The sequence below is a fragment of the Micropterus salmoides genome, unplaced genomic scaffold, assembly GCF_014851395.1.
Source record: "Micropterus salmoides isolate LMB-PRFRI ecotype aquatic unplaced genomic scaffold, ASM1485139v1 Ms_hic_scaffold_17, whole genome shotgun sequence".
Taxonomy (NCBI): domain Eukaryota; kingdom Metazoa; phylum Chordata; class Actinopteri; order Centrarchiformes; family Centrarchidae; genus Micropterus; species Micropterus salmoides.
Genome location: NW_024040817.1, coordinates 17,933,220 through 17,959,202, shown reverse-complemented (window position 1 = coordinate 17,959,202; position 25,983 = coordinate 17,933,220). Strand labels below are relative to the sequence as shown.

At 41.1% G+C, this 25,983-nt stretch overlaps 1 protein-coding gene across 3 annotated transcripts in view; it reads right to left on the bottom strand.

Moving 5' to 3' along the window:
- znf704 (zinc finger protein 704) overlaps window positions 1-25,983 on the bottom strand; it is a 61,800-nt gene that overhangs the window by 12,773 nt on the left and 23,044 nt on the right. For 2 of the 3 annotated variants that reach the window (XM_038725918.1, XM_038725914.1), the window contains exons 3-8: window positions 8,524-8,627; window positions 6,913-7,190; window positions 2,879-2,979; window positions 2,136-2,430; window positions 1,105-1,239; window positions 909-1,000 (exon numbers count right to left, since the gene is read on the bottom strand). In XM_038725918.1, the coding sequence (XP_038581846.1) occupies window positions 909-1,000; window positions 1,105-1,239; window positions 2,136-2,430; window positions 2,879-2,979; window positions 6,913-7,190; window positions 8,524-8,627 (1,005 nt within the window). The remainder of the gene's footprint in view (window positions 1-908; window positions 1,001-1,104; window positions 1,240-2,135; window positions 2,431-2,878; window positions 2,980-6,912; window positions 7,191-8,523; window positions 8,628-25,983) is intronic. The other variant, XM_038725915.1, reaches the window with a different exon arrangement.

Genomic DNA, 25,983 nt, shown 5'->3' with positions numbered 1-25,983 from the left:
TATCTGGCATTTTGAGATAATCGGCATCAGCCCTCGCCTTCACTCTCAAGGCCTATATAAAGAAAATGTTTGCAGTATAGCTGCTGTGGAACAATGTATGCGCTCCCCCTTGTGAATTTTGGGAAGATGGTGAAAAAGTTTCGTTCATCCCAAATGATAGCTAATCTAATCTAAAACCATTACTGGCTAGAGTTATATCATAGAGAATAATGAAGTTAAATGACGTCACTGAAAACTGTACCCCTGCATGGAATAATGGAATAATGTATGACATTTCTTTGCTTTGCTATCGGCATTATATAACGGCCGCCCTGCACTCTAAATATCGGCAAAAGCCCATATCGGTCGACTCACTAGTTACTTGTTTTCAGTCATTTTGCTATGCTAAGCTAACTGTCTATTTCTCAAAATGTCAAACAATTCCTCTAAGTATGGCCCTGGTGTTTTTCACAGGAACATTGTCTTTTCTAATTGTGGCTCAACCATCATCGACAGGTAACAATGACCCTCCAATATGCATTACTATCGCCCTCTCTTGATAATTCACTTTAGCTCTGATTAAGTCCAGCAGTGATCATTTGTGTCTTAATGTGGTAAACAGGAGACACCACATAAATCGTAACGTTTAAAACAGCTTGGTTTCTTATTAAGGTGCATTAGGCAAATCAGAGGCTGACCTGAACCGACTTATCATGTCTTCTTTTTAATTAAGAGTCAGTGACCTGATTTGTGAGAGTCAATATCCCATTTTTCATCTTTTACCACATGATTTAGACCCAAGGTTTAATAGTAAGGTTTAATTCAAATCATCTTGGTAATCTAATATGTGCTTTTAACTTGTTAGGCCTTTCATTAAAGCTAAAAAGGAAATGTCAGATAAGACTCAGCGGGCAGTGAAGATCCAGTACCTGAGGGCAGTGGTGGCTCTGGGAGGGGACGAGAGGACAGCGATGGTTTGTGAGCGTTGTTCACCGAAGCCCTGGCTTTTGCTGGGAGACACCTGAAGAGGGCAGACAAATCTGTGACTTTAAGAACCCAAACTGAGCTGTGTACGTAGCTGAGAATAAATGCTTGGCCTTGCATGTGCAGTGCAAGTTTCCTCACCGTGTTCCCAGTGAAAGTGACGGGCGGTGACTGCCAGGAGATGCTAAAGCTGGAGCTATTGGTGGGAGTGAAGCTTGTGGAGGCCAAGGTGGCCGAGTTACTGCTGCTAGACGGGATGGACACTGGAGCTGTAGCCTGGGGGCAGAGGTCAAAGGTCAAAATGGTAGTATTTTCAACCCAAATGGAACAATATATGCGGAACAGCAGGATTTCTATGGCCTCCCCAAAGCATCGGTCATTCATTAAGCCCTGACTTCCAAGTTACGTTTGGCCTTTTCATGTGCTTTTAATAGCTGCTTAGTTTGCTTTTTTCTTTCGATGAAAACTGTGTTTCAAATAAAATGTAATATTTTTATTATTGGTGAGGCTGAAAAGTAAACCTGGAGCTCTGTGCAATAGTATCCAGGGTTGAAAAATAGTCATGTCCTTTTAAAATAACATGTGAGCCTCAAACTTATCCCATCCTTAAAAGAAATTACTTTTGTTTTTTGCAGTAAAGATCTCAAGAAGATGTTTCGAGAGCAGTATTTCAAGTCGTAAAACCTCTTAAATTAAACAACTCATGTTGGTGGTAAAACATGTAGCTATACACATGTAGTGGTGACATTAATGTCAGGATCACAGATTAATATGATTGGTTAAGTTGGTTAAAATTGATGGATTGTGTTTTTATTCCAATTACTTGTTCAAACCTACTGCTGTGTGTTGATATACGACAACTGTTAACACAGCTGCTAACGGGGCCACAAGTCGCTGTGACATCATCCCTGCTTTTGTGAGCTGTGTGACACATGATCAGGACAATGAGGCTCCTAATAGTAATGTGTGGGAGAAAATGTGCGTTGTGTGTGTGCATGGCCTGATAAATGTGCTGTGGTGTGTATTGATCTAGAGAGTGCATGGATCCTGTATCTTCGTGTTGAGTTTGGCCGTGTGTGTGTGTTGTACATTGATCTTAATCTTGCCTGTGTCAGGGTGGGGGCGTTTATGTGTACATGTGCACACTTCCTCTGCTTTCTGCGGCCGCTCACCTGGTAGGCGTGGTCCGTGTGGACGAGGTAGAGTGCGCTGGGCGCAGAGCGGCTGAGCGGAGTGGTGCCGCCAGCATGAGGCTCCTTGGTGTCAGAGGACTGCGGAGGTCCGTGGGAGTCCGGCAGCTGGCTGAGAGAAGAGAGAGGAGAGGGGGGAGGAGGAGGGGGAGAAAGGACGGACGGGGACACTGGGGACAGGCTGCTCAGCCCATCGGCAACTGAGTCCGTGTTGAGCTTGATCTCCGTGTAATAGAAGTCCTCCTCACCATCACTGCAGTCCGAGTCACAGTTACGCCTAAAAACAGACGAAAACGATTAGGGGTGATGGAACGAGGATGGTCAGAGAGAAATAAAGACACATTTCACTACGAATGCTGATTACTCTACATGAACAGTGTAAAGCAAATAGTGTTCAATGCAATCACTCGATCAACCAACAAAACACCATCATCTGCAGTTAATAAGTGAAAGACAGACTGTCCTCTGTTTAACTGAATGTCAGTATAAATGTGTGATTTATCCAGTATCATTGTTCTTCGTCTTGCTCATTTTCCTTTCACCTGGCTCCTCCCCGCTTGCACCCAGAGCTGGAAGTGTTACCGTGGCGATAATCCATCAACCGTTAATATGCTGCTTTCACAACGAAGCTAGTTGGAGGGGTCAGAGAGAAAGTGACTCGAAAGGTGTTATGGAGGCTTGTAGCCAAGCTATGCAGTGTGTGTGTGTGTGTGTGTGTGTCATACCCCAGGTGGATGGTGCGGATGTGTCTCTGGATGCCGGCAGCGGTACTCAGCACCTTGCCACAGTTCTTCCACAGGCACTTGAACATCACCTTCATGGAGTTCTGCAGAATACACACAAAGTACAGCAGCTGTAGTCAGAAAACACAGAGGCTCACACGTTTTCATGTCAACAGAAGGACCTGTGGTTGGTTTTTGGCAAAAAGAGCAACATTTGCTGTCAAGTCATGACTCCTTATACAGTATAATGCTTGGTTGATGCTCTCATACGAAACAGCATTCCTCTACAACCACAGGGTAAATACACTGAACAAAATTATAAACGTATAAAATGTAGTGACACCTGGATTCCACCGGAGACAGCTGTATAACGTTGAGTGTGCGTCCCGGCTCTGCAAGGCTTTATACCCCACAGGGAGTGTTTCAGAAGCAGAACATTTTGCCTGCCTGATTTTGCTGACTTGTTAAGATTTTGTTGATATGGTCATTTGTCCTTGATTTTTCCACCATCAGTAATTAGGCTAGGTAGTTAAATGGTTGCTTTATTGTCTGTTTTAATTGTGTTTATTGTTGATATAACAACAAATTATAGTATTTAGATTAGATTGTTTTATTAGTCACACGACAGATGCCGGTGGAATTTGGTTTTGGTACAGTATGTTAAACTCTGCATCATGTACATACAACAAATGGACAATAGTAGACACTCCGCATAACATTCTGTAACAATACAAGAATACATTTGGTGAATGGCCATGCCAGTAGTGTGTGAGGAGGCGACTAGAGGGACGAGTTTTAAGTCCTGACGGCTATGGTGAAAAAGTTTGTGAAGTGTTTGGTCTTGGTGGAAAGTGTTTTGAAAGTATTTGATGAAAATTAGCCTGTTGAGCTAACTCTGGCTCATTTACAGTTACTTTGCTTTTGATTAATGAGCACTGTCCCTGTCAAATAAATGAAAGAAATGAAATATGCAATCAGGAGTCTACTCTACACAGGGTGTTTTATTTTGAAAATTTATTGATTTCTCTCTGCCATTTCTGTGTCTGACTTCCTGCGCGGAACGATCTGCTCCGTGCAGCTTGATGTGGCTTCCGTCAAAAATAGACTCGCCACGTATTTTCTGCAGAGCAGAGCAGAGAGCAGCTTCTGGGAGACTCCTGAAACCCCCTGCAGTGCATCACAAGCACTGTCTAGAAGGGTTAAGTTCAGCTCCAGCGGCCACGTCTCAGACAGAAGGCGACGCAGCCGTGCCCGGTGGAATCCAGCCGTCACGCATTCAATTAATCTCTATATTAGAGAACCCTCCAACTATCCACAGGTACATCATTTGCAGGTTTCTCTAATGTTTTTTCTGGCATTTTATTTTTGAAAGCACAGTAGAAAACAATGAAGGGAGAAAGAGAAGAGAGACAGCGTGGAACAAAGATTCTGGGAGTGTTGAAATTACAGCGTCAGCATCTTCAATCTCTAGGCTACCAGGACACCCTGTACTTTGTGTTGCGTTAATAAAGGTAAATTTTTTGGGAATAAACTCACTACTCATTAGTTAATTCATTGCCTTTTCATTTTCAAATCTGAAATCTAATCTGTTTTTAATTGATATATTATGATATTTTATATATATTATATATTATTATGATAACTACATTTCTCTCTGGTTGTGAGCAAGTGAGGCTGCTGTATCTTTTATTCATCAACTGTAATTACACCACCGGCCTCCAAGAGAGACTGTACATTGTTCTTCATGGAGAAAAAAACCCCATGAGCTTTCTCCCTGCCCTCCTGCCTCCCCACTCTGAGCCATTATAAATGGTCTTATAGGCCTGTCTATCAAACTATTGTTTAGAGGGCTGATTTAATTTTGACAAGATGTTTTTTTTTTTCTTACCTCCTTTCAAAAAAGCATACACACACACACACACACACACAACAATCATCGGTCCCCCGTGCATTGTTTTGTCTTTGGGGGAGAAAAGCCTGTTTTGTGTGTCAGTGAGTGTGTGTGTGTGAGTGTTAATTAAATGGTGAGCTTCAAACAGTGTTGTCTTGTCAAGAGATAAGCGAGAGCACAAGGGGAGTGTTTAGATAATTTCATGTGAAACCTTGGCATTGCACACATAGCTCATGTGTGTGTTTATGTAAGTCAGCTACATTGTAATCGAAGCTTTTAGAAAATCTGTTTCTCTCTCCACCATTCTTCATTCTCCTTCCTGTTAGTCCCGCTTTAATTCTTCATCCATAACCTTCCTTTCTCTTCCTCCTCTTTTTACCCACTCCTAAATGTCTTTCTCTCTGTCTCGTTGCCCTTCTTTGTGAACATCCCCAATGAATACAGTGCGGTGATGTGGCGCTCGCCCAAGAGTCTTTATCGATTTTTCCATGAGATGATGAGAAGACGGCAGGATCTTTATGTTTGCTATAGTCAGTATTAAAATCATTACTGCCGTTAATGTGAAGACTAAGAGGTAATTATGAAAGGCAAATGTCTGGGGAGGACACGCACATAAAGAGTGAGGGGAGAGGGGAGAAAACACGGCTGAGCGCAGGAGAGAAAGTGGGGAAGAGAGTGAAAGGAGGGATGATACTTAACAGTGAATGACAAACCAACAAGCAGGAGAGAGAGCAAAGCAATATACATTACGGATGTGATGAGCTGTCAGCAGTGTGTAGAAATGAGACGAGCTAAAATGATAAGTGAGAAAGAAACTGTGTGTGTGTGTGTGTGTGTGTGTGTGTGTGTGTGTGTGTGTGTGTTGTGCATCTGGGCAGCAAAGGCAGACCTATCACTGGACGCAAAAGGCTGCGTGTCCTTTCCTGTCCCAGTTCCATCTCTGCCAAGTCAGTCAGAGTCTACAAAAACCTCTGCATGAGCAGATACATCTTAATCTGCATTGAAGTGTGAACAGGAGAGTTTTTAAGATACAAGTTAAGAAGACAACTTTCAGTTGCCCATAACTTTCTCTGTGAATTACACTATTTTTTGTCATGGTGTGGTCTTTGTTAAGAGGAATCTTAATGCGACAGCATACAATTTTAGACAATAGTTCTTCTAGCAGTCTGTGTGTGGCCTATTTCTGTTTCAATATGACAATGCACCTATGCACAAAGCCAGCTCCAGTTCCCAGTTTGATGTGGAAGAATTTAAAAACGTGTGCAAACTTGATATCACCAGCAAATTAGCACGTAAGCTAACGGTGTGCACGCAGAGTGACGTCTTTCAAAAGCGCAAGATAGCGCCTGTTGTTCCTTTAGTACTTTTGCCTTAATGAATATGCAATTTACGTTTGAGAGGAGTGCAAACCGCCAAGTGTTACGCAGAGATGGCTTCTGTTATTGTTGCCAGAAGGAGACACAGCCGTAATGAAAGAAAATGTAAAGAAATTAACAATATTGGATAGTATTGTTCTAATATATAGAAATACAATTATTTTATTTTATTTATTTGATGAACTATATGAAAATAATTTTTTTTTGTATTTTCCTTTAGCCTTGACAATACTGTTGTATTAACATTCATATCAATATAGCAAATTCTGTTCTTCTTTTCTCCGTGAGAGGGAAGAATTTAGAAAGTTGCGTGGCGCTGCGGAGAGCCCCCAGCTGCAGTAGTGCATAGATCATGTGTAAAATTCGTCCAGCCAGAGGGAATGAACACCAACTGTTCACAGCGTGCCTGATTGTAGGTATCGAAGAGGAAACGGGGCGTTGGGGCAGACATTTAAACCCTCATTTAAATACTCCCTCCTCCATTGTGTTTGTCCTGTTGTCATCTACGCAATAATTCTTAGTAAATCACCCATAACAGGTACTAAAATTGCACGTGCAATATTTTAGAATGCACATGCAATTTAGCACTCTTTATTCGGGATGTTGGTAAATCGGGCCCTAAGTGATCATGAAGACCAGGAGTGGACAGTACGGAGGTTTAACCAGCTGAGTTTTAGTGGAGTAAGTGGACTTGACTGTCTGTTCCACTTTTTACCAAAAGCAGACCAGGCCTTTCCTTTAACCCTTTTAACACAAATGTGTATTTTCACCTTGCGCTTGCGAGGGATGGGCTCATCGAAGAGAAGGCTGCTGCCGTCCTGCTCGTCTAAGCTCGGGTCCTCAGGCCCTGCAGGCCCGGGTCCCACGCCGCCCAGACTGGGCACACGGAAGGGCTTGAAGCTGTCGGCGGAGAGCGGTGGAGAAGGTGTAGAAGGGTTGGACTGGTCACTGGGGGCAGACCAGCTCCAGTAACCCCCTGAAGAGCTGTTGCTGGATGGGGTGAAGGGGCCAGTTAAGCCGTTGTCCTTCCAGGAACCGCTCAGACCTTCTAGGAAGACGGAGGTGAATCGAATGGGGAGAGGGTGGAGGGGAGGGGAGAAAGAAGGAGAACATAAGAGAGAGGATGGGAGTGTGAGGAAGAAAGTTAGAGCATGACACATCTAACCATTAATCCAGCTACATCAGTCATATTTGTAGATGATACAACCACAACAAAACGTGTGGACATTTCTCTGTCAATGATGGGAGATCAAGACATTCAATTAAGGTCAGACAGCTTTATTTGCACTTCATACACAGCACTCAACACTATCGACTGTGACACAAGAAAATAAAGGTTACTTTCTTGTTCTACGATTCCGCTGAGACGCTTTTTTTTTAGATCAAAGAAATGGTTTTTTTGAATATAGGCTACAAAAGGCATTTCACTTTGTGAGTGTGTACATAAGTGTTTATGAGAATGTATACATGTTTTCAGGTGTGTTTGTGTGTGTTTAAGATCAGAGAGAGTAAGAGTTGAAAGATGTTTGTTTGGTTTAGTGTGGCTTCTTCTCCCCTCAGCCTACCTTTTTTCTTTATTACGTTTCACAGATAACAGAAAGTGGATGACCAGTAATAAGAAAGCAGCATTTGGTTTTGTGGTACAGAAAAGCAAATATTATGATTGAGTTAAGTAATAATATGAAGATTTTTTTTAAATGTCAAAGCAAACACAGCGTTAGGTATCACCGCAATGTGCACTATGCGTGAGTAAATGCACATTGTATGATCTCCAACACATGGGTGTGACATCTGTAATACTGCATTATTATAAACCTCTAGAGTTGGTATTTAAAATCCACTTTGTGCATGTATGCATGATATATGTGATGTACATTTAACATCTGACCGCACGTGTATGTGACCATGATAGCACGTGCATGGTGGTTGGAGGGTTGGCTGCAGGTCTGATTGGTTGAACGGGCAGTCGGTTGGTTGCACCGACTATCTAAGTGGTTGCATGTGATTGCAGTTATGGGGGAACTCTGGATTTCCGCCACTGTGTCGAGTGGCAGAGATCCAGACTCACTGTGCTTCTCTGTGGCTTTGCAGAACTCATTGATGAGAGAACCCTAAAGCACAGCAGGTGGCAGTAATTTATCAAGTAAGCTTCCATTCCACATGCATTCACAAGATAACAGCTGTGAGGGAATAAAAAGTCAGTGTACAGCAGAACATACAAATTAAGGGCTGAGGCTGAGCTACATGTAATTTTTCACAACAAATCTGTTTTATTAAAGATAGGAAGGTGGGACTGATAAAAAGCCGAAGATTTATTTGTCAAACTGCACTGTCAAAAGGACATCCTACTTAATTAGTTGTTTAAAAGTTGTGATTCTCACCGTTGACTTTTACAGGTGGACTCCTGACCAGCGGGCTGGTGGAGAGACTCGTCAGCACCATGGCAGCCGTCACCTTGTCCATGTCCACTTCCTCCTCCGACCGCCTGTCAAAACACAACAGCAACAAAAGCAAAAAGAGGATTTTACTGAGCATCTTCTGCTCCCATTATACTGAATAATTACACATTCAAAAAGACACAGTAACCCTTATGTTATTTTAAGATGAGAAACTCAAGGCACTGTATACTGTGTTTTTCGCATGCAAATGTTAACAGGCCACAATACACACACACCATACACACATAGCTGTGTAGAACACAGTCAATGTTTTCATTTCCCTCAGCAAGATGTTTTAAAAAAAGGACAAAAATCAGGCCTTCTGGTATTAAAGTCACTCCGCATTGCATTCTGCTGCAATGAATGCAATAGAAGCTGCTAATTACATTTAAGTTTGTTTTCTTGTCCTTTGTGGGTAACTGATGCAATCGCCCAGACACCATTGGAAAAATCAACAGCCAACAGCTGAAATGCTACTGTACACAATCAAAATAAAAAAAAGATAAATGTACAACTAAACTATACTGATGTGGGTCTTGTATTCAATCCCTAAAGCCTGTAACATAAGCAGTATACACACTAGCCAATCCATATAACAGACTATAACCACACACACAACATGCATTTGTCTCTTTTAATTGGCGCCCAGCTAACATGCACTAGAAGACAGGAGTCTTAATCCTCTCGCATGTATCCTTGAGAGACGCAATCCCTGCGATCAAAGAGATGTCAATAGTTTTATTACTGACAGTATACCTATGGTACATGCTCACTATCAACGTAACAAGCAGTGTGTGTGTGTGTGTGTGCGTGCGTGTGTGTGCGTGCGTGCGTGTGTGTGCGTGCGTGTGTGTGCGTGTGTTTTGTTACTCAGCAAGCGAGACTTTGATGGTGTGCGGAAGCTAAATGATCAAAGTCAATTCTATTATAATGACGAAATCTCCATGCTGTCTTGGAAGAACATGACATCAGCCATCACCAAGTTTTCCCAGCGACCGAGATCAAATGGTACGTTACATCTTAACTGGTACACATCCAGCACTGGCAACAAACTGCTGAAGTAAACAACCCGTCTTTTAACTTTCCCTAATACCTGTCAAACAACAAATAAACACCCACTTAGTAGTGAGAGGACAGAGGATTGTATAACTTGTACAAAACATGTGGGATGATGCAACATTTATTCTCCTGCATCAGCACGTATGTCTGTACTGAACACTCGTCTGCTGGTTGAACTGGTCACATCAATGCATTTTGGTCTGATCGTGGCAAATTTCAATTAGATTCTTAACATCGAGAACAATATTTATGTGATGAAAACATTTTTGACACAAATAATTAAAAAAAGTCAATGAGAAGATGCAAACAGATGTGGATTTTCTCTGCATGGTTCAAGTTGAGGCAAAGATTAATCTGCTGGGGGTGAAAGTGTTTTAACTACAGCTAAGAATTTACATTTATCCTGAGTTGTATGATTCATGAACAGTAACAACAAAAAAGAGGTAACAAAGAATATAAGAGGATTTGGATTTCCTGGTAAATTGATTACACATCTGTACAGACTGTCTCTCTTTAATGTGCACAGCAAAAACAATTTGCTCAAATAAAGCATTGAATGCGTTGAATATAAACGCCCACTGAGATAAAAGTTGTGGGCAGAATAAATCTATCAGCTCCCAAATGGTGTCCTCCCATTTCAATGACATTCCAGCTTAAACATAATTCAATAAAAAAAACAATAAAATAATATAATAACCAGGAAAGCCACCAAGAAAGAAACCACAAAGCCAAGGACCATAGAGTCTGTCACAAGAGGACTTTGGCTGTGATCACTACAAGCTGTATCTGTGTTGTAAAGCAGAAAAAACAACCTATGACCGCACACAAACTAATGCAAAAGGTTAAAAGCAAAAAGGATTAAATTAAATTAATATTGAGCTCCTCAGTCGTGTTGCCGATTACTGTCTGGTGGAACATCCCACTGCAAAGCACGACAGGGGAACTGGGAGACTGACAAAGACAAGTGATATGTAATGACTTTCCCTGCCCCTTTAACTGGAGCAACAATTTACATCCTAACAGGACCTGACCCGCAGCGTACTGTACAACCAAAACCAACAGTGGAGAAGCTTAAGAACAACAGTGTTGCCTAGTCGAAGCCCAGACATGACTTCCAATGTATTTTTAGAATGGCTTTAAGGCACAGATGCTCCCTATCCACGTTAACCGAGCTTAAGTAAATCCAGAAAAAAGAAAGTCCCAAAATCCAGATGTGCCAGACTAACACAGATGTGTTTAAGATGACTTAGAGGGCTCAAAGCTGCCAAAAGTTATGGGTCATGTTTTATCTAACCCACTTTGAATGTAGCCATGAGAGATTCTGTAGAGAATAAAAGCCAGGGAAGCTCTTACTGGTGTTGTACTGGGAACACTTCTTGACACAAGTTGCCACCTACATTTTTATACAGTGTTCATTGTTTGTACTGTAATGAGTAACTGACAGAGTGGCAAGTCAATCCAAGAGCTGATATGCACAAACTAACTGCCAAACAGCCTGTTTGTGTGCTGATGATGAGACAATATTCATTACAAATGGGTTTATTGTGGTCTTAATAGATGAAGCAACCAATTTAACATTAACCAACAGTGTTTCCACTGCTCAAAACATCATGGATGCCTGATCACTACCACACAGGTTTCTTTTATATTTCTGTGCAACTCCACACAAACTTGATGGTGTTGTTGACGGTAGTGCAGCTGTGTGTTTCTCCAGATGCAGTCAGTAAGGCCATGTTTTTGGCTCCTAGTGCCTGGTGAGGGCATGTGTTAGCAACTACAACTTAAAGAAGCTAACCGAACAAAGGGGGATTTCCAATGTGCTTTTCTAAATAAAACCAGACTTATTTTTGGGACATATCGGTTTCATAAGGTTTAAAGAGAACACAGAGCAATTCTGCACAAGTTTGATAAAAAAAGAAGTGTAGTTCACAAATTAATGCATCAATCAGTTTATACAAACACAAGACTAAGGGTCTGACATTTGTGTAAAATTGATTTATCTGTAATAGAACTGTGATCTAACCAAAATATTACACCACATATGTAAAATAGAAAAACATTCACACATTTTAACATCCATCTGAATGATCAGAGCCATGGAGCAATTAGTTTTGTTTGTGCACAACAGCACTGTAACTTTGCATCATAGTTACTATTGTTATGAACACACACTTATCAGTAATTTCATTATGAATAAATTACAGTTTCCACATTAATGTGGAAGCTATTAAAAGTGTATTTACTTCACAAGCAAAATGGAGAGATGTGAGAGGAGAAGAGTGTTAGCTAACAAAGAAAGAGCCTCAGCCTCCATTAGCTTACGTTTAATTTATTACCCTACACTGTTGAATATGATGTCATTACAGCCTCCACATAAATCAACAAATGAAGCTACACACACAACTGCCATTTTTACCCATAACCCCCCACCCAGTGTCGCCATAAAACCACTTCCTGGTCACCTTGGGAGGCCGTCATATGACTGTAGATATTATCTCCAAGGCAACCGTGACAGACAATAATTACTGGGTGCTTTGTCTATCTTGATAGATGAAAGAGTAAATCTCAGAAAAACACATTAGGAGGAGTAATAATTAAGATGTGATGTATGAGAGGGCGAGAAAGAGAGGGCGGAAAAGGGTATTTCCCAAATCGCATTTGCCATTAGTGGTCTTATCAAAGTTAGTCTTCGTCCAAATGCTTATTATTACTATAATTAACACACACAGAGTGTGTATGTGTGTGTTAAAGAGAGGCATGTTCAAATGTACGATAAACGTGGCCCAGGAGACGTGGTGGGATGGCTAATGGATTGGTAAGTGAATTCTGATAAATGAGTTTCATATGTTGGTGTATTTGTGTCTCTTATGTGCTCTTGTGTTTTAATATTCTGACTTCACTAACTTCCTCCAATATCTGACCCCTGAGGTGATCTGAAAGGAACAATAGCATGGATGTACTGCGAGAAAGTTAAGAGCTTGTTTACTAATGCAGCTGACATGAAATAAATCTATGTAATTTTCTTAATCTTATCTTAATAATCTTACTGGCTATTCATAAATGGAAAATTAGTTTATCATTAGGGGCCAAACAATCATATTTCTGTAGATGCTGCTATTGTTGTAAAAATCTTTAAATGACCTGAAAAAGGTCAGTGACTCTATATATTCTGCGCCACACTTTATTTTAAAGTTACCAGATTAGCATGTTGTTTTCTTTCTTCCAAAAAACGTGGACACTGAGTCCATATTTAAATGCTAATTAGGAAAATAGCTTTTTAATTACAAACGATAAAACTAATAGAAATATTAAGACAACTACGGCTGCAACTAATGATTATTTTCATTGTTGATTAATCTACCTATTATTTTCTCAATTAATTGATTTATTGCTTTGGTCTGTAAAATGTTGGAAAGTAGTGAAAAAGCTCCAACGCAATTTCCTAATTTCCTAATGACATGTTTTGTTCTACCACTGTTTGTGTGTGTTATATATCTGCACCTACACGCGCGCACTCTCGTGCAAGGGTTCCTGTATAGGGTTATATTTGAAAATAACGTACTCCTTGAGACTCCAAAAATATATATTCATAGAAAGGTGAAGCTCTGACATGTCTATATTAGTGCAGTAAAGTGATTGGATTCATATACACACACCTACCAACTACCATCCCTTTTTTTGTTTTTTGTTTAAATTTTTAAATTTAATTTTTATTTATTATAGTTTAATTAAACAGCTGAAATTGGGAACCATCAGGTAAAATTGTGAATGATCATTAATGTTGCTGAAACTGAATTCTTTTAAATTTAAGATACACTTCTGTCAATTGACCTACTGATTTAATAACTGATCGTGTCAGCTCTAAAGAAAATCCCACCAGAAGGCAATACACTCCTATATATTAAAACTGCATTCCCATTATAGAGTTAATATGGCCTGGTGTTTCAGGCCTCTGCCTAAACATGGTGTGGATGAGAAGACTGCCATTCTCTCTACTTTTATGTTAATGTTAATGGCAGATGAAAACAGGTTTAATTTCTGTAACTTGTCTTACATCATCTAGCAGCCGTGACCGAGCTTGACTTTGAAGATCTCAAACTAGATCACAATGCAAGCTACTACATAGCTCCTTGGCTTTTGAGAAAATCAGAAACAGATGTTGAACAGTGAAATTACAAACTAGAAATCATAGATGAGTTGGGATTCCTCCCTGTGAGAGATGCAAGTAAAACAACAGCTCCCTCTTCAGGGGTTCTGATGAGTTTGGTGGGAGATATGGCTGTTGTCAAATCTGTGTGTCTGTGTTATTGTACTTCCCTGGACAGATGTGCCAACTCCTTTTTGTAGGTACCATAAGTGTATTTAACAAAACAAAGGACCTGCATGGGAACAAGTAAGGCAGGGTGAGGGCGTGTGTGTCTGACGCCATGTCTCCCCCCATGTGGGGAACAGGCAGTGTCCAGTTTCAAACAAAACACTGGGCAGGGAGAGAGACAATAACAGGCAGTTCAAGTTACTGTGGCTATCTTAGTTTGACAGGTAGGTGTGATCCACTGAAATGTGGCCCGGGTTTCTAAGTTTAGTTTGATGTTCAGGACAGACAAAGTGCAACAGGGTGCCATTATTCTTTAAGGAAAGAAAATGTAAACCTCTTTCATCTCAGAAACAACACTGAATAATTAACGGAACTGCTATGTAACGTTGACGGTGGATGGTAAATTCAGCCCTGTGAGTTTGCCACATAACAGTAAACACCATCGCTTCTGTTTGCTTGGGTGCCGCATTATTAAGGATTTTAACAGATATTCGTTCATCCTACTCTTATTCATTTGCTTTGCTTTCCAAAACAGTTATGACTCTTATGCTCACTAACTCCTAACTGCCAGAACAGCCTGTGGAGCAGTTAGGAGTCAAGTGGACACCCCAACAGTGGCCGCATGGGGGGGTATGCCCAGAAATTCAACTCGCTAAGTCATGTTTCACTACTTCAACCATGAACAACATTTGGCAGCTTTCATAAAACACCCCTCCACTTAAAGCTAAAGAGGGAAATGTTCAGTCCAGAGCCAACAAAATAATCGCAGGTCACATTCTTCACTAGTTCAGATACAACACAGCTGAAGTTTCACATGCAGCCAAGGTGCAATACACCGTTTAAAATATGTAATGTTTTTAACAAACTCTCTCTCCAACCTAATTCAGACTAAATGGGCCAAGGTCAATTTTCATACACACACACATGCACAAACCCCTTGTAGCTTTAGTTTATAAGTTTCTATGTTACCCAAACCTATAAATCAATTCTAATGAAGGCAGCTGAAAGTTGCTCTGAGTTATAGGAATTCCCCTGAAACAAAAGCCAACGCTGCCAAACACACCCCTTACTCCTACGCTGCTACTCCATCCTCTCTCTCCTCTGCCTCCCTTCACCCCTGCTGGGCTGACTTTAAACTCTCTCTGCCTCTCTCAACCTCGCTCACTTTCTCTCCTACACTCAGAGCTTCTTCAGCTTTTGCTGCCGATCACACTTTGTGCAAAGTAAGTGAGCAGCAACAAGGAGGGTGAGTGTATGCAGGCCTGTCTCTTTGATGCTGAGCAGTGCAGGGAGGTCTACTCATTTATTATAGCCACTGGACTATGACGCCTATTTCCTCCGCAATAAACTCCTATAAATCAGAAAGCTCCTCCTCTACGATGTGCTTATCTGATCTCTCCCTCTCACACACACACACACACACACACACACACACACACACACACACACACACACACACACACACAAGGAATCTGCATATGACACAGGGCTAACATGCATGAAGGGCACAGCTTTTGATTGGCAGATGTGTATGAAGAGGCACGCAGGAATTTTTCTGACATGCTTGTGTGTATCATTCAGGCTCTAGAGATGTTACAGATAACACTGCTTTGTTAGAAAACACACATCCCCAAAACAGCATTTCAATAAAACCTGAGAAATATACAAAGAGCCATATTATAGCATTGTGTTGCCTATTCAATTTCCTGTGAAGAGATATGTATATGTGAAGTCTAGGCCTACACCTATGACACACATGAGGGTGTATGGGAGGTTGAGACAGGTGCTGTGACAGCTGCAGGCTGACGTTTGCTTTATAGACTCCGCTTTTATGGACACAACAGGAGTTTACTGCACTCAGAGGTGATGTCCAAAATAATCTTGCTCTGGTGATGTCTATTGGTTTTAATAGCCGACTGCTTCTTTATACACTGCGAATATAAGCACAGACTGTCTGCTGTTGGTGTATTTACTGGCACTGAATGGTGAACATGCACTGCAAATATGGTGCTTTCAGATGTGGTGCCAGTTTTCAAAACTGATCTCAATGTCAGTTGGTCGGTCTTCCACTTTGTTCCAGACTCAAGAACCAATCTCTGTTTGATAGATTGCTTTAGATTTTCATACAGACATTCATGTTCCTCAGAGGATGAGGCCTAATGGCTTTAGTGATCCCCTGACTTTTCCTGTAGCACCACCAGGATGTTGACTTTTTAGTGAAATGTCTCGACAACTATTGGATTAATTTCATGGAATTTGGTACATAAATATCCTCCTCCGGATGATTTATCAACTTTGGTTTATGACCAAATACTGGCAAGAATATGGTCTCAGTCTCAGTTTTACCTCACATTTAGTGCTAATTAGCTAATGTTAGCATACTAACACACTAAACTAAGATGGTGACCATGGTAAACATTATACTTGTTAAACATCAGCAAGTTAGCATTGTCATAGTGAGCTAGCAAGCATCACCGTGCCTAATGGTGTGTTCACACTGAAAGCAATTCAAGCATTTCGCGCGGCTTGATTACATACAAAGATGCAAATTCATGCGAATTCGCTCCAGGCGGTACGGAAGGTGCGTTTGTTGCGACATTCGCTGGTTCGCTCGAGTTCAGATCTTTCAACTTGAGCAAGAAATTCGCATGATGTTAAGTTGCGAAAGCCTATGAGCGGTGAGATTGTCCGGACGTCACCGACGGCTTCAGAGTGTTGTTTGGAGAGGACCAGGCAGAGCGGGGGAGTGACATGCCGCTGGCCGAAGGAGAGTTGCTAAACTACGGTGAAATGTAGGAAAAAGAGCCCATAGTAGGGCTGGATTCTAATTTTTGATCGTTGGGTACAATTAATGCCAGAATGCTCAAAATTTTATTTTGAGATTCTAATGTTGAGGATTTTTTCACGCGTCTGATCTCCGCTCACAGCAGTGAACGTAACGGTCCAGTTCACATCAAAGGGAAAAAAAATTAAGCCCACAGCTGTATGAGAGCACTTTGAACTGAATGATGACAACGGCAGTGAGGCAGTTATGGCGTTATCGACTTGTATTTGAGCACTCGGCACTTGTCCAGTGATAAAACCCCTGCGAGGAAAGTGTTGCAAGGATTAAATTAACACTGTATGTGAACACACCTTAAGTAAAGTTTTAGAGCTGTTATCAATTCAGCGCATGCATTAAGACTATACTCTTTGCAATAAAAAAGGGAACAATCTCAAGTTAACATATTACTATTGTTTTGTGTGTGTTTTCTATACTTTGGTTTATTATTGAAACCTGGATGATCATGTAATTCTCATGGTTTAAGTACTTTTTTCATTTTACTTAAAAGTTTGGTTGGCTACCAGTCCGTCAACTCAAGTGGTATCAGAGTTCAAATAAAAAGTTGGAAGAAGATGGGACAGGTACAAAAATCTAAAGCTGTAACTATATCACCCATATGCACACATACTTGAACTGCACATCTGCTCTGGAAGCCACACACCCACGTCCGCACACACACACACACACACACACACACACACAATCAAAGGACCAAGTCATATTCCTAGCCATAACAACATATGCACTGGCCTGGCAGCCAGTTCCTTGAAATAGAAGTCAGGGGCAACTTTCCCTTCACAGAGACTCTGCTTCAGCTCTTAGAGTTGAGGTGCCAAAGCTCCATCTGATTCACTGTAACTTGAGCTTTACTATGAACTGTAGCCTGGATCAGTTTTCCTCCACTGCTGAAGAAGCACACCCTTTTCTTAGAAACTCCAAGATACTCTCATTCAAAGTTGATACACTGTTTAAATATCACAACGGAAACATTCAAAAAGAAGATGGTTTTCTATTAAAACACATAATGGGACTCTAGGACTGAAAGGTAACCAGAAAACAAAGTTATCCCCTGCATGGATTTTACAATAATTTAATAACTTTCTTGTTTCTAGACTTGGAGAAACATGATCACAATGAAAAGCCAGGACTAAAATGTCAGACATAACTAGAGAAGGATAAGCTTATTTTAGGGGCAAATCTCCATTTAACCTAATAGTAAAGACCACACACTGACTTAGACTGGGTGTTTAAGTTCCTATGGCAATGCCGCACACACACTGATATTTGCCTCAAATAACCATGACTTGAATTTTACTTTTTACTCATCATATTTAGTCATGAACGCAGTTCTGTAGTAGAAAATCTCTCATTAACCATTAAAGTTATCTCATGCTGGACACATTTATAAAGATGGTCATGGCTGCTTGGTTGACATTGCTAAGAACATGATAAAGCAGTTGATTAATGGTAGTCAATGTATTTCTTCCCAAAACAGTAAGCTTGTAACATGAAAAGACAGCCGGGCCTTGAAATCCGATCAAGATAAAAAATTCTGTACTCCATGCTGATTTGCGTTGACGATACTGTATGTTTGCATCTGTGTGTGAATTTCTGAAGTGAGGGCAATGAAGACATTATTATGGTTGGTTGCTGACGTTCAAAGCTTTCAAGATCAAAGGCAGAAACAGGGCCGTGTTCAAGAAATTGCTTTGTACGATTAATATCAATCAAACCCAAAGAAACACAGACTGTTCTGCAGACATTACAAAAAATAAGACATTGGTAGATTTTACTTAATAAATTATCAAGAGGCAGAGCAAAGTGTTTTTGGTTTTCTTTGAGGAGAATGTGAAATATTTAATAGGTTATGAGTCTTACCATTATTTTTCTTCTAAAGTGGAAGTTTTCATTGGTGTCTGTGATCAATCTGTGTTTTCTGAACCACCCACTTGTACACCCCAACCACACCACCACCATCTTTAAAAGCAAAGAAAAACCTGCACACAATGTTCTAAATGTATTTTACCAAGAATGGCTTATTAAATATCTACAGCTGGTCACTTATAGAACATGATTAAGTGATTAAGACTCAACAATATTATTGCTGAGAGCCATGCCGTGTCAAATCATCTGCATTTTCTAGCAGCTAATTAGCTGATTACACATCAGCATGTTTTAGTTACCTGCTTCTCTCTCTGCCTGTCCTCTAAACACACATTCACACACACTTGGGTAAAGGATACAGAGCTATATACAGAAATTATTGTACATGAGTAAGCAGCAGTACGCGCAGATGGAAACAGACACACTGTGTCTGCTAGTTCCCCCCCTTTTTTTAAACAACACACTCTCAGTCAGACACACACTTTTTTAGTGAACACCCTCTGGTAAGAGCAAAACAGGGTGTGGCGTACATTAGCTGGGCATGAATCCAAAGACCCTCTGTGTGTGTTATATCTTCATGAGTCTAGAGACACAGTTGCACCTGTACAGTAGCTACATTGAACTATTTGCAAATCAACAGAGCATGGATTTATCTATTTATCTAGCCATGTTTTGCTTTGCCTTTGTCTGCCTCTAATGCACAAAGAGTGCATGAGATATGTTTCAAGCTGTGAAAGGGTAAAAACGTCAACAATGACCTGCTGACACACACAGCCTATAAGTCACATACAATTTTCTCAGTGTACAATTCATTACAGGTATACGCTTTCTGCAGTTCCGCCTCCCTCCCTCACTCTGTCTCGGAGTAAAGCAGATCTCACAGCAAGCATTGGGAAAAACAGCCTCCCTCCTCTGTGTTACTCTTTAGCCTAGTTATCCATCTACACTACACCGCAGGGGGACACGCACACACACACGCATACACACATAGACAAGACTTCCAGTCATGCACACACAAAATTGGAAATCAGATCATACATGTAAACCCAGACACATGCACAGGGGAGAAACAAATACTTCCACTTAGATGTTACAGTAAATACAGCAAATAATTATGGTTGTAAAAGCCCTTAGACTCCATTTTTGCCAGATTAAAACCTAACATTTCTATCATCATGTGGACCACAAAGTGTTTGAGCTGCACTGAAACACAGGCGCCAAGCCATTGGGCCTCAATAGGTATTTATTAAAATAAAAATAATAAAATAAAAACATCAAGTTATATATGCACTTTTTTTATTATATTATATTGTGGATCACCAAACCTTTGTAAAGGTGCTGCTAATTGTTTGTCTTAGAAGTTGTATTTTTATATAAGTTGATTTTTCTTTTTTTAATCTCTAAGCTAAGCAGCAGTCTGTTGACTGAATTGACTTCCAGCTAGCAGAGCTCTATAAAATGTCTGTACTCCTTATCAGTTTCTACTTCTTTCACTTTTCTAATAAAATAGAGGGCATAAAAGAGGCATGCAGAACTGGTTTGTTTTTGACCCAATTTTGTGTGAATGGATAACCTTTGATCTTGAAGGTAAACATGTAACGACAAAGGATGCAGGGATGCAGGTACTGGGAATACTTGTTTATATAGGAAAAGAGCCGCAGCTTAGACAACCAGGTCTTTAGTGAGGGAATGTGTGTGTGTGTGTGTGTGTGTCAGGTTGATGTATATAAGTCCTGATTTCTTCCCATTTCACATTCATAAACATAGAGTTAACCCCTTAAGCGACAGGGTGTTCTTCATGTGTCTGTGCTGCACTTTACCTTTTAATATGCCTTTTGATTGACACACACTGTACATGCTTCAGTAGTAAAAAAAAAGTAGCTGCCTGCTCTGCCAGCTGTCTGCTCTCATTGGCTGGATGTGGATGTTGAGTCGGTCGACTTCTCCAGATATTTGGCATGCTTAGATATCTGGCAGACGTCGGCGATGTGTCAGTGATACGTCAGGAAGCTGTTTTGATGCGTCGTTGAGTAGTTTACACTTAACGACTGCTGATCGATCGCTGATTTACCCCTGATCACAGCCCGACGGTCAGCAAGCTCGCCGACCGGCAAATTAGGCTTAAAATCGTGTAGTGTGAACTAGGCTTTAGATGCATGCAGAGAGACGATGATGAGTAAAGTACAGTGAGGAAAATAAGTATTTGAACACCCTGCTATTTTGCAAGTTCTCCCACTTAGAAATCATGGAGGGGTCTGAAATTGTCATCGTAGGTGCATGTCCACTGTGAGAGACATAATCTAAAAAAAGAAAATCCAGAAATCACAATGTATGATTTTTTAACTATTTATTTGTATGATACAGCTGCAAATAAGTATTTGAACACCTGAGAAAATCAATGTTAATATTTGGTACAGTAGCCTTTGTTTGCAATTACAGAGGTCAAACGTTTCCTGTAGTTTTTCACCAGGCTTGCACACACTGCAGGAGGGATTTTGGCCCACTCCTCCACACAGATCTTCTCTAGATCAGTCAGGTTTCTGGGCTGTCGCTGAGAAACACGGAGTTTGAGCTCCCTCCAAAGATTCTCTATTGGGTTTAGGTCTGGAGACTGGCTAGGCCACGCCAGAACCTTGATATTGCTTCTTACAGAGTCACTCCTTGGTTATCCTGGCTGTGTGCTTCGGGTCATTGTCATGTTGGAAGACCCAGCCTCGACCCATCTCCAACCCTCCTTCCCTCTAACTGAGGGAAGGAGGTTGTTCCCCAAAATCTAGCAATACATGGCCCCGGTCATCCTCTCCTTAATACAGTGCAGTCGCCCTGTCCCATGTGCAGAAAAACACCCCCAAAGCATGATGCTACCACCCCCATGCTTCACAGTAGGGATGGTGTTCTTGGGATGGTACTCATCATTCTTCTTCCTCCAAACACGGTTAGTGGAATTATGACCAAAAAGTTCTATTTTGGTCTCATCTGACCACATGACTTTCTCCCATGACTCCTCTGGATCATCCAAATGGTCATTGGCAAACTGAAGACGGGCCTTGACATGTGCTGGTTTAAGCAGGGGAACCTTCCGTGCCATGCATGATTTCAAACCATGACGTCTTAGTGTATTACCAACGGTAACCTTGGAAACGGTGGTCCCAGCTCTTTTCAGGTCATTGACCAGCTCCTCCCGTGTAGTTCTGGGCTGATTTCTCACCTTTCTTAGGATCATTGAGACCCCACGAGGTGAGATCTTGCATGGAGCCCCAGTCCGAGGGAGATTGACAGTCATGTTTAGCTTCTTCCATTTTCTAATGATTGCTCCAACAGTGGACCTTTTTTCACCAAGCTGCTTGGCAATTTCCCCGTAGCCCTTTCCAACCTTGTGGAGGTGTACAATTTTGTCTCTAGTGTCTTTGGACAGCTCTTTGGTCTTGGCCATGTTAGTAGTTGGATTCTTACTGATTGTATGGGGTGGACAGGTGTCTTTATGCAGCTAACGACCTCAAACAGGTGCATCTAATTTAGGATAATAAATGGAGTGGAGGTGGACATTTTGAAGGCAGAAAACTAACAGGTCTTTGAGAGTCAGAATTCTAGCTGATAGACAGGTGTTCAAATACTTATTTGCAGCTGTATCATACAAATAAATAGTTAAAAAATCATACATTGTGATTTCTGGATTTTCTTTTTTTAGATTATGTCTCTCACAGTGGACATGCACCTACGATGACAATTTCAGACCCCTCCATGATTTCTAAGTGGGAGAACTTGCAAAATAGCAGGGTGTTCAAATACTTATTTTCCTCACTGTAGATAAGGCAGAGAAGTTTTCTCAATTTAGCATATGGACTATTGTTTAAACAAATCTAATTTATTTTCTCTCCATCTCCCAATATGGAGTCCAGTGTCCCCACAAAGCTACATCTTATATCTGCAATACTTATTATATAATAATATATATGATTGCCTCATTATATTTTAACACCGCCTGCACTCTTGCTCTTTCCAGTTAAGATACACAGCCAGTTTTTTCTGCACTGTTTATGTTTTGATTCTTTTTTAAATGTACCTCTTGTGTCTGGATGTACTGAACTAATCCCCTGAGACAGCTCTATCATTGCATCTCAGCATGCTTTCCTCAGAGCCGAATCTACCCTTGAATCAAATAAGCACCTTGACAAACAAGTTTAAAGATACTCTGAAACATGAACAACAAATGCAATCTTGTCCTCTCTTTTAAAGCGACAGTACACCCCACAAAGTACATCAGCAGCTTAAAAAAGCAGTGATTTGGATCTGTTCGTTACATGGACTTGTGCACTCAGAAATCCTATATCTTGATGTTAGTAAGCTGCACATAATAAAGTTTGTATGTCCAAAATGTTGGGGAGCTCTCTATAGTGAAGAATGAAGCTCCCGTCTGCCAGGTATGCCACTTTTAGGCACAGAAAAAAAGAGACAAAAAAAAGGGTGTCCTAATAATAATAAAACAAAAAGTCCCCAAAATAATTTTTTTTTTTTAAACAAAAGACATTCACATCAGAGCAACAAAACTGTACAAACTTGGAAGTCAACAATATCACACAAACAAAATGATACAGCCAAAACCCTGAGGCAGAACTCCAAAAATAGATGCTCATATTTCTAAAGATACAAAGATAACAATGGGTGTAATACGAAAAATGATGACACATTTAAAATGCAAAGCATGATGATGAGGGAGATGGAAGAAGAAAGAGGGGTAGGAGGTGGGAGAGGGGATATGCCATCTTGACACACACACACACACACACACACACACACACAGTGATGGGATTTCCCTGAATTGATGTTGCTGTATGCCCTAATGAGCAAAGGGAATACACAGGATCTCACTGCTCCAAGCTACTCATTTGGCCTTGTGTGTACATGTGACTGTGTGTGTGTCTATGAGTGAGTGTAAGTAAATGTGTCACTTTCTGTGAGATGTTTAGGTTTCCGCTTGCAGGTACCTGAACGCATGCCGGCAAACATGAATGTATATGAATATATGTGTGTGTGTGTGTGTGAAAGCGAGAGAGTCTGTATGAGCAGTGAGGGGGTCGTCCAGTGATGCGAACAAAGGCAGCAGCTATGAGAGTCATGACGACCTTTAGAGTGGCTTGCTGGCAAATTCCCCCACCCCCCCCTTCACTCTTCATCCCTCTTTCCTCCTTTCCTTTCTTTCTCTCTCGTGCTCCCTATGTCCCTCTACCTCTTCCTACCATTCACCTGTCTTTCTCCATCTCCTATTTGAATATCTCTCTCAAATAGGACCAACACTGTTCATCCATTTGATGCAGTGCTGGAGTAAACAGAAGAAAAAAGGTTAGAAGAGTGAAGCATCTGAGCTCTGTGTCAGAAATGTAGTACATGAAGAGCCTAGGAGTGTGCAGCTGGGGAAAGCAAACATGACACGTGTCTTTCTCTGTCTCCGTTATGCCCTTTTCTCCTGGTGTGTTGTAGTATGATGTATTTGTGTTTTGGCAGACGTACCCGGGCCTACATCATAGTGCTGACTCTGAGTACCTATTAAACTTAACTAACTGATCCCTTCGAAACAAAACATTTTTAAACGTTCCATGTGTGATATTTAACAGTGACAGTGACAAGATCTCGTGCCACAAGATCTCACAATATTAAAACATTACTATTTTTCTTGTCGGGATGAAAAGCTGTCTCATGATATCAGCATGACGGAGTGCGAATGTGAAATTAGCATAGAATATGCTGCCGCCACAAACAATATGTATGCAACATTCAAAATGTACCTGCACTGTTTTGCATTTTGTGACTTTCAGTGAAATAAAAGACAGTTAGTATTGTCTCCTAATTAACAGTAATGAAATAATTGTCAGACATTAGCAATGGTTATTTATTATAGACCTCTATTGTGTCGTAGCTTAAGGAGAATAAATGTGGATTAACTTCTGTATAACACAATGGCTACACAGGCTGCACAGTGAAAGCAGAAAGTTAGCAGAGCTGAAGCAGCTTCAGTCCTTCATCAGTGTCTACACAGGATGCATTCAGGCACCGCACGAAAGAAAACTTAATACTGTATGATCATGATATCATTCCCATATACATTTTAATACTTGTAGAAATAAAATGCCCTTTCAGTATAATTTCTAAGCTTCTCATACACAAAAATTGTGCTTCTTACTTGCCCCATTGTTAGCACACTTGTTTACATTTAAGCAACAAGTTATTAAGTTATTAGGATTCTACTTGTTTACTGGGCATTTGTTTCATCAAATAATCTAAGCCAACAACAGCTTCATATTTGAAAATGACCTTCTAACTAAATGCCACCTAAGCCTGAGTTGAAGCGATCAAAGGTATCCTCTGTCTCCTCTCACATTTCCCTCTTTTACCCCATCTACCTTTAAAGATTGGGGGAATCTGCTCCTCCAGCTACCTTTAACCTCATCAGTGTGTGTGTGTTCAATGGTGTTTAGTGGCAAGTGCAGTGGTGATAATGGGGGTCGTAAGAGCAGCACGGGTTAGCCCCTGAGTGTTCCTTTCTCTCCACCTGCCCTCTGGACACACACACACACACACACACACACACACACCCTTTTATCGCCACTGAGTCTGATGCCCTAACCACAGCAGATGCAGACAGACACACACCCACACTTTCAAACACACCTCCAGCCCCTCAGCTCCCAGGAGAGTGATACACACACTGGAGGAAGGGGCCTCTTTCCCAATTACACCTCGGGGCGGGTGGGGAGTGTGGCTGTGTGTGTCAGTGTGCATATGAGTGTGTGTTCGCTGAAGGTGCTCATAAAAGCCCCGGAGATTGAGCTGATGGAGGGCATTATAAAAGGCCTATCAGCTGGTCCAATCGCCCCACACAGCCCCAAGGTAGGACAAAGGATCTGCCCACCACTTCAACATTTACCTAAAGGCCTTTTACTTACACCCCACCCCCCTTTACTCCCACCCACTTTCATTCTTCCGCTCTTCCTCTTCCTCCCAAGTTTAATCAGTGTTTGTGCGATTGTTAACCTTGACTTGTCCAGAAAAAGTTAACTAAGGTGTGGTTTCCCTACAATGCCCTTCTTCATACACACTGACTACAGTTTTAAAAAGGTTGTATTAACTGTGCTGCCCATTGGCACCTTAATAGTTGTTGGTGAAGGACATTAGTGGTCCAATAATCAATACAAGTCACAAGCGTGTCTCAGTGACCTTTATGATGAGTCTTTCTTTGGCGAGGGAAATTGTTTTGGAGAGGAAAAAATGTGAAACAGAAGGGGGGGAGTGAGAGAGAGTGGAAGGTTTCCATCAGGCAAACATT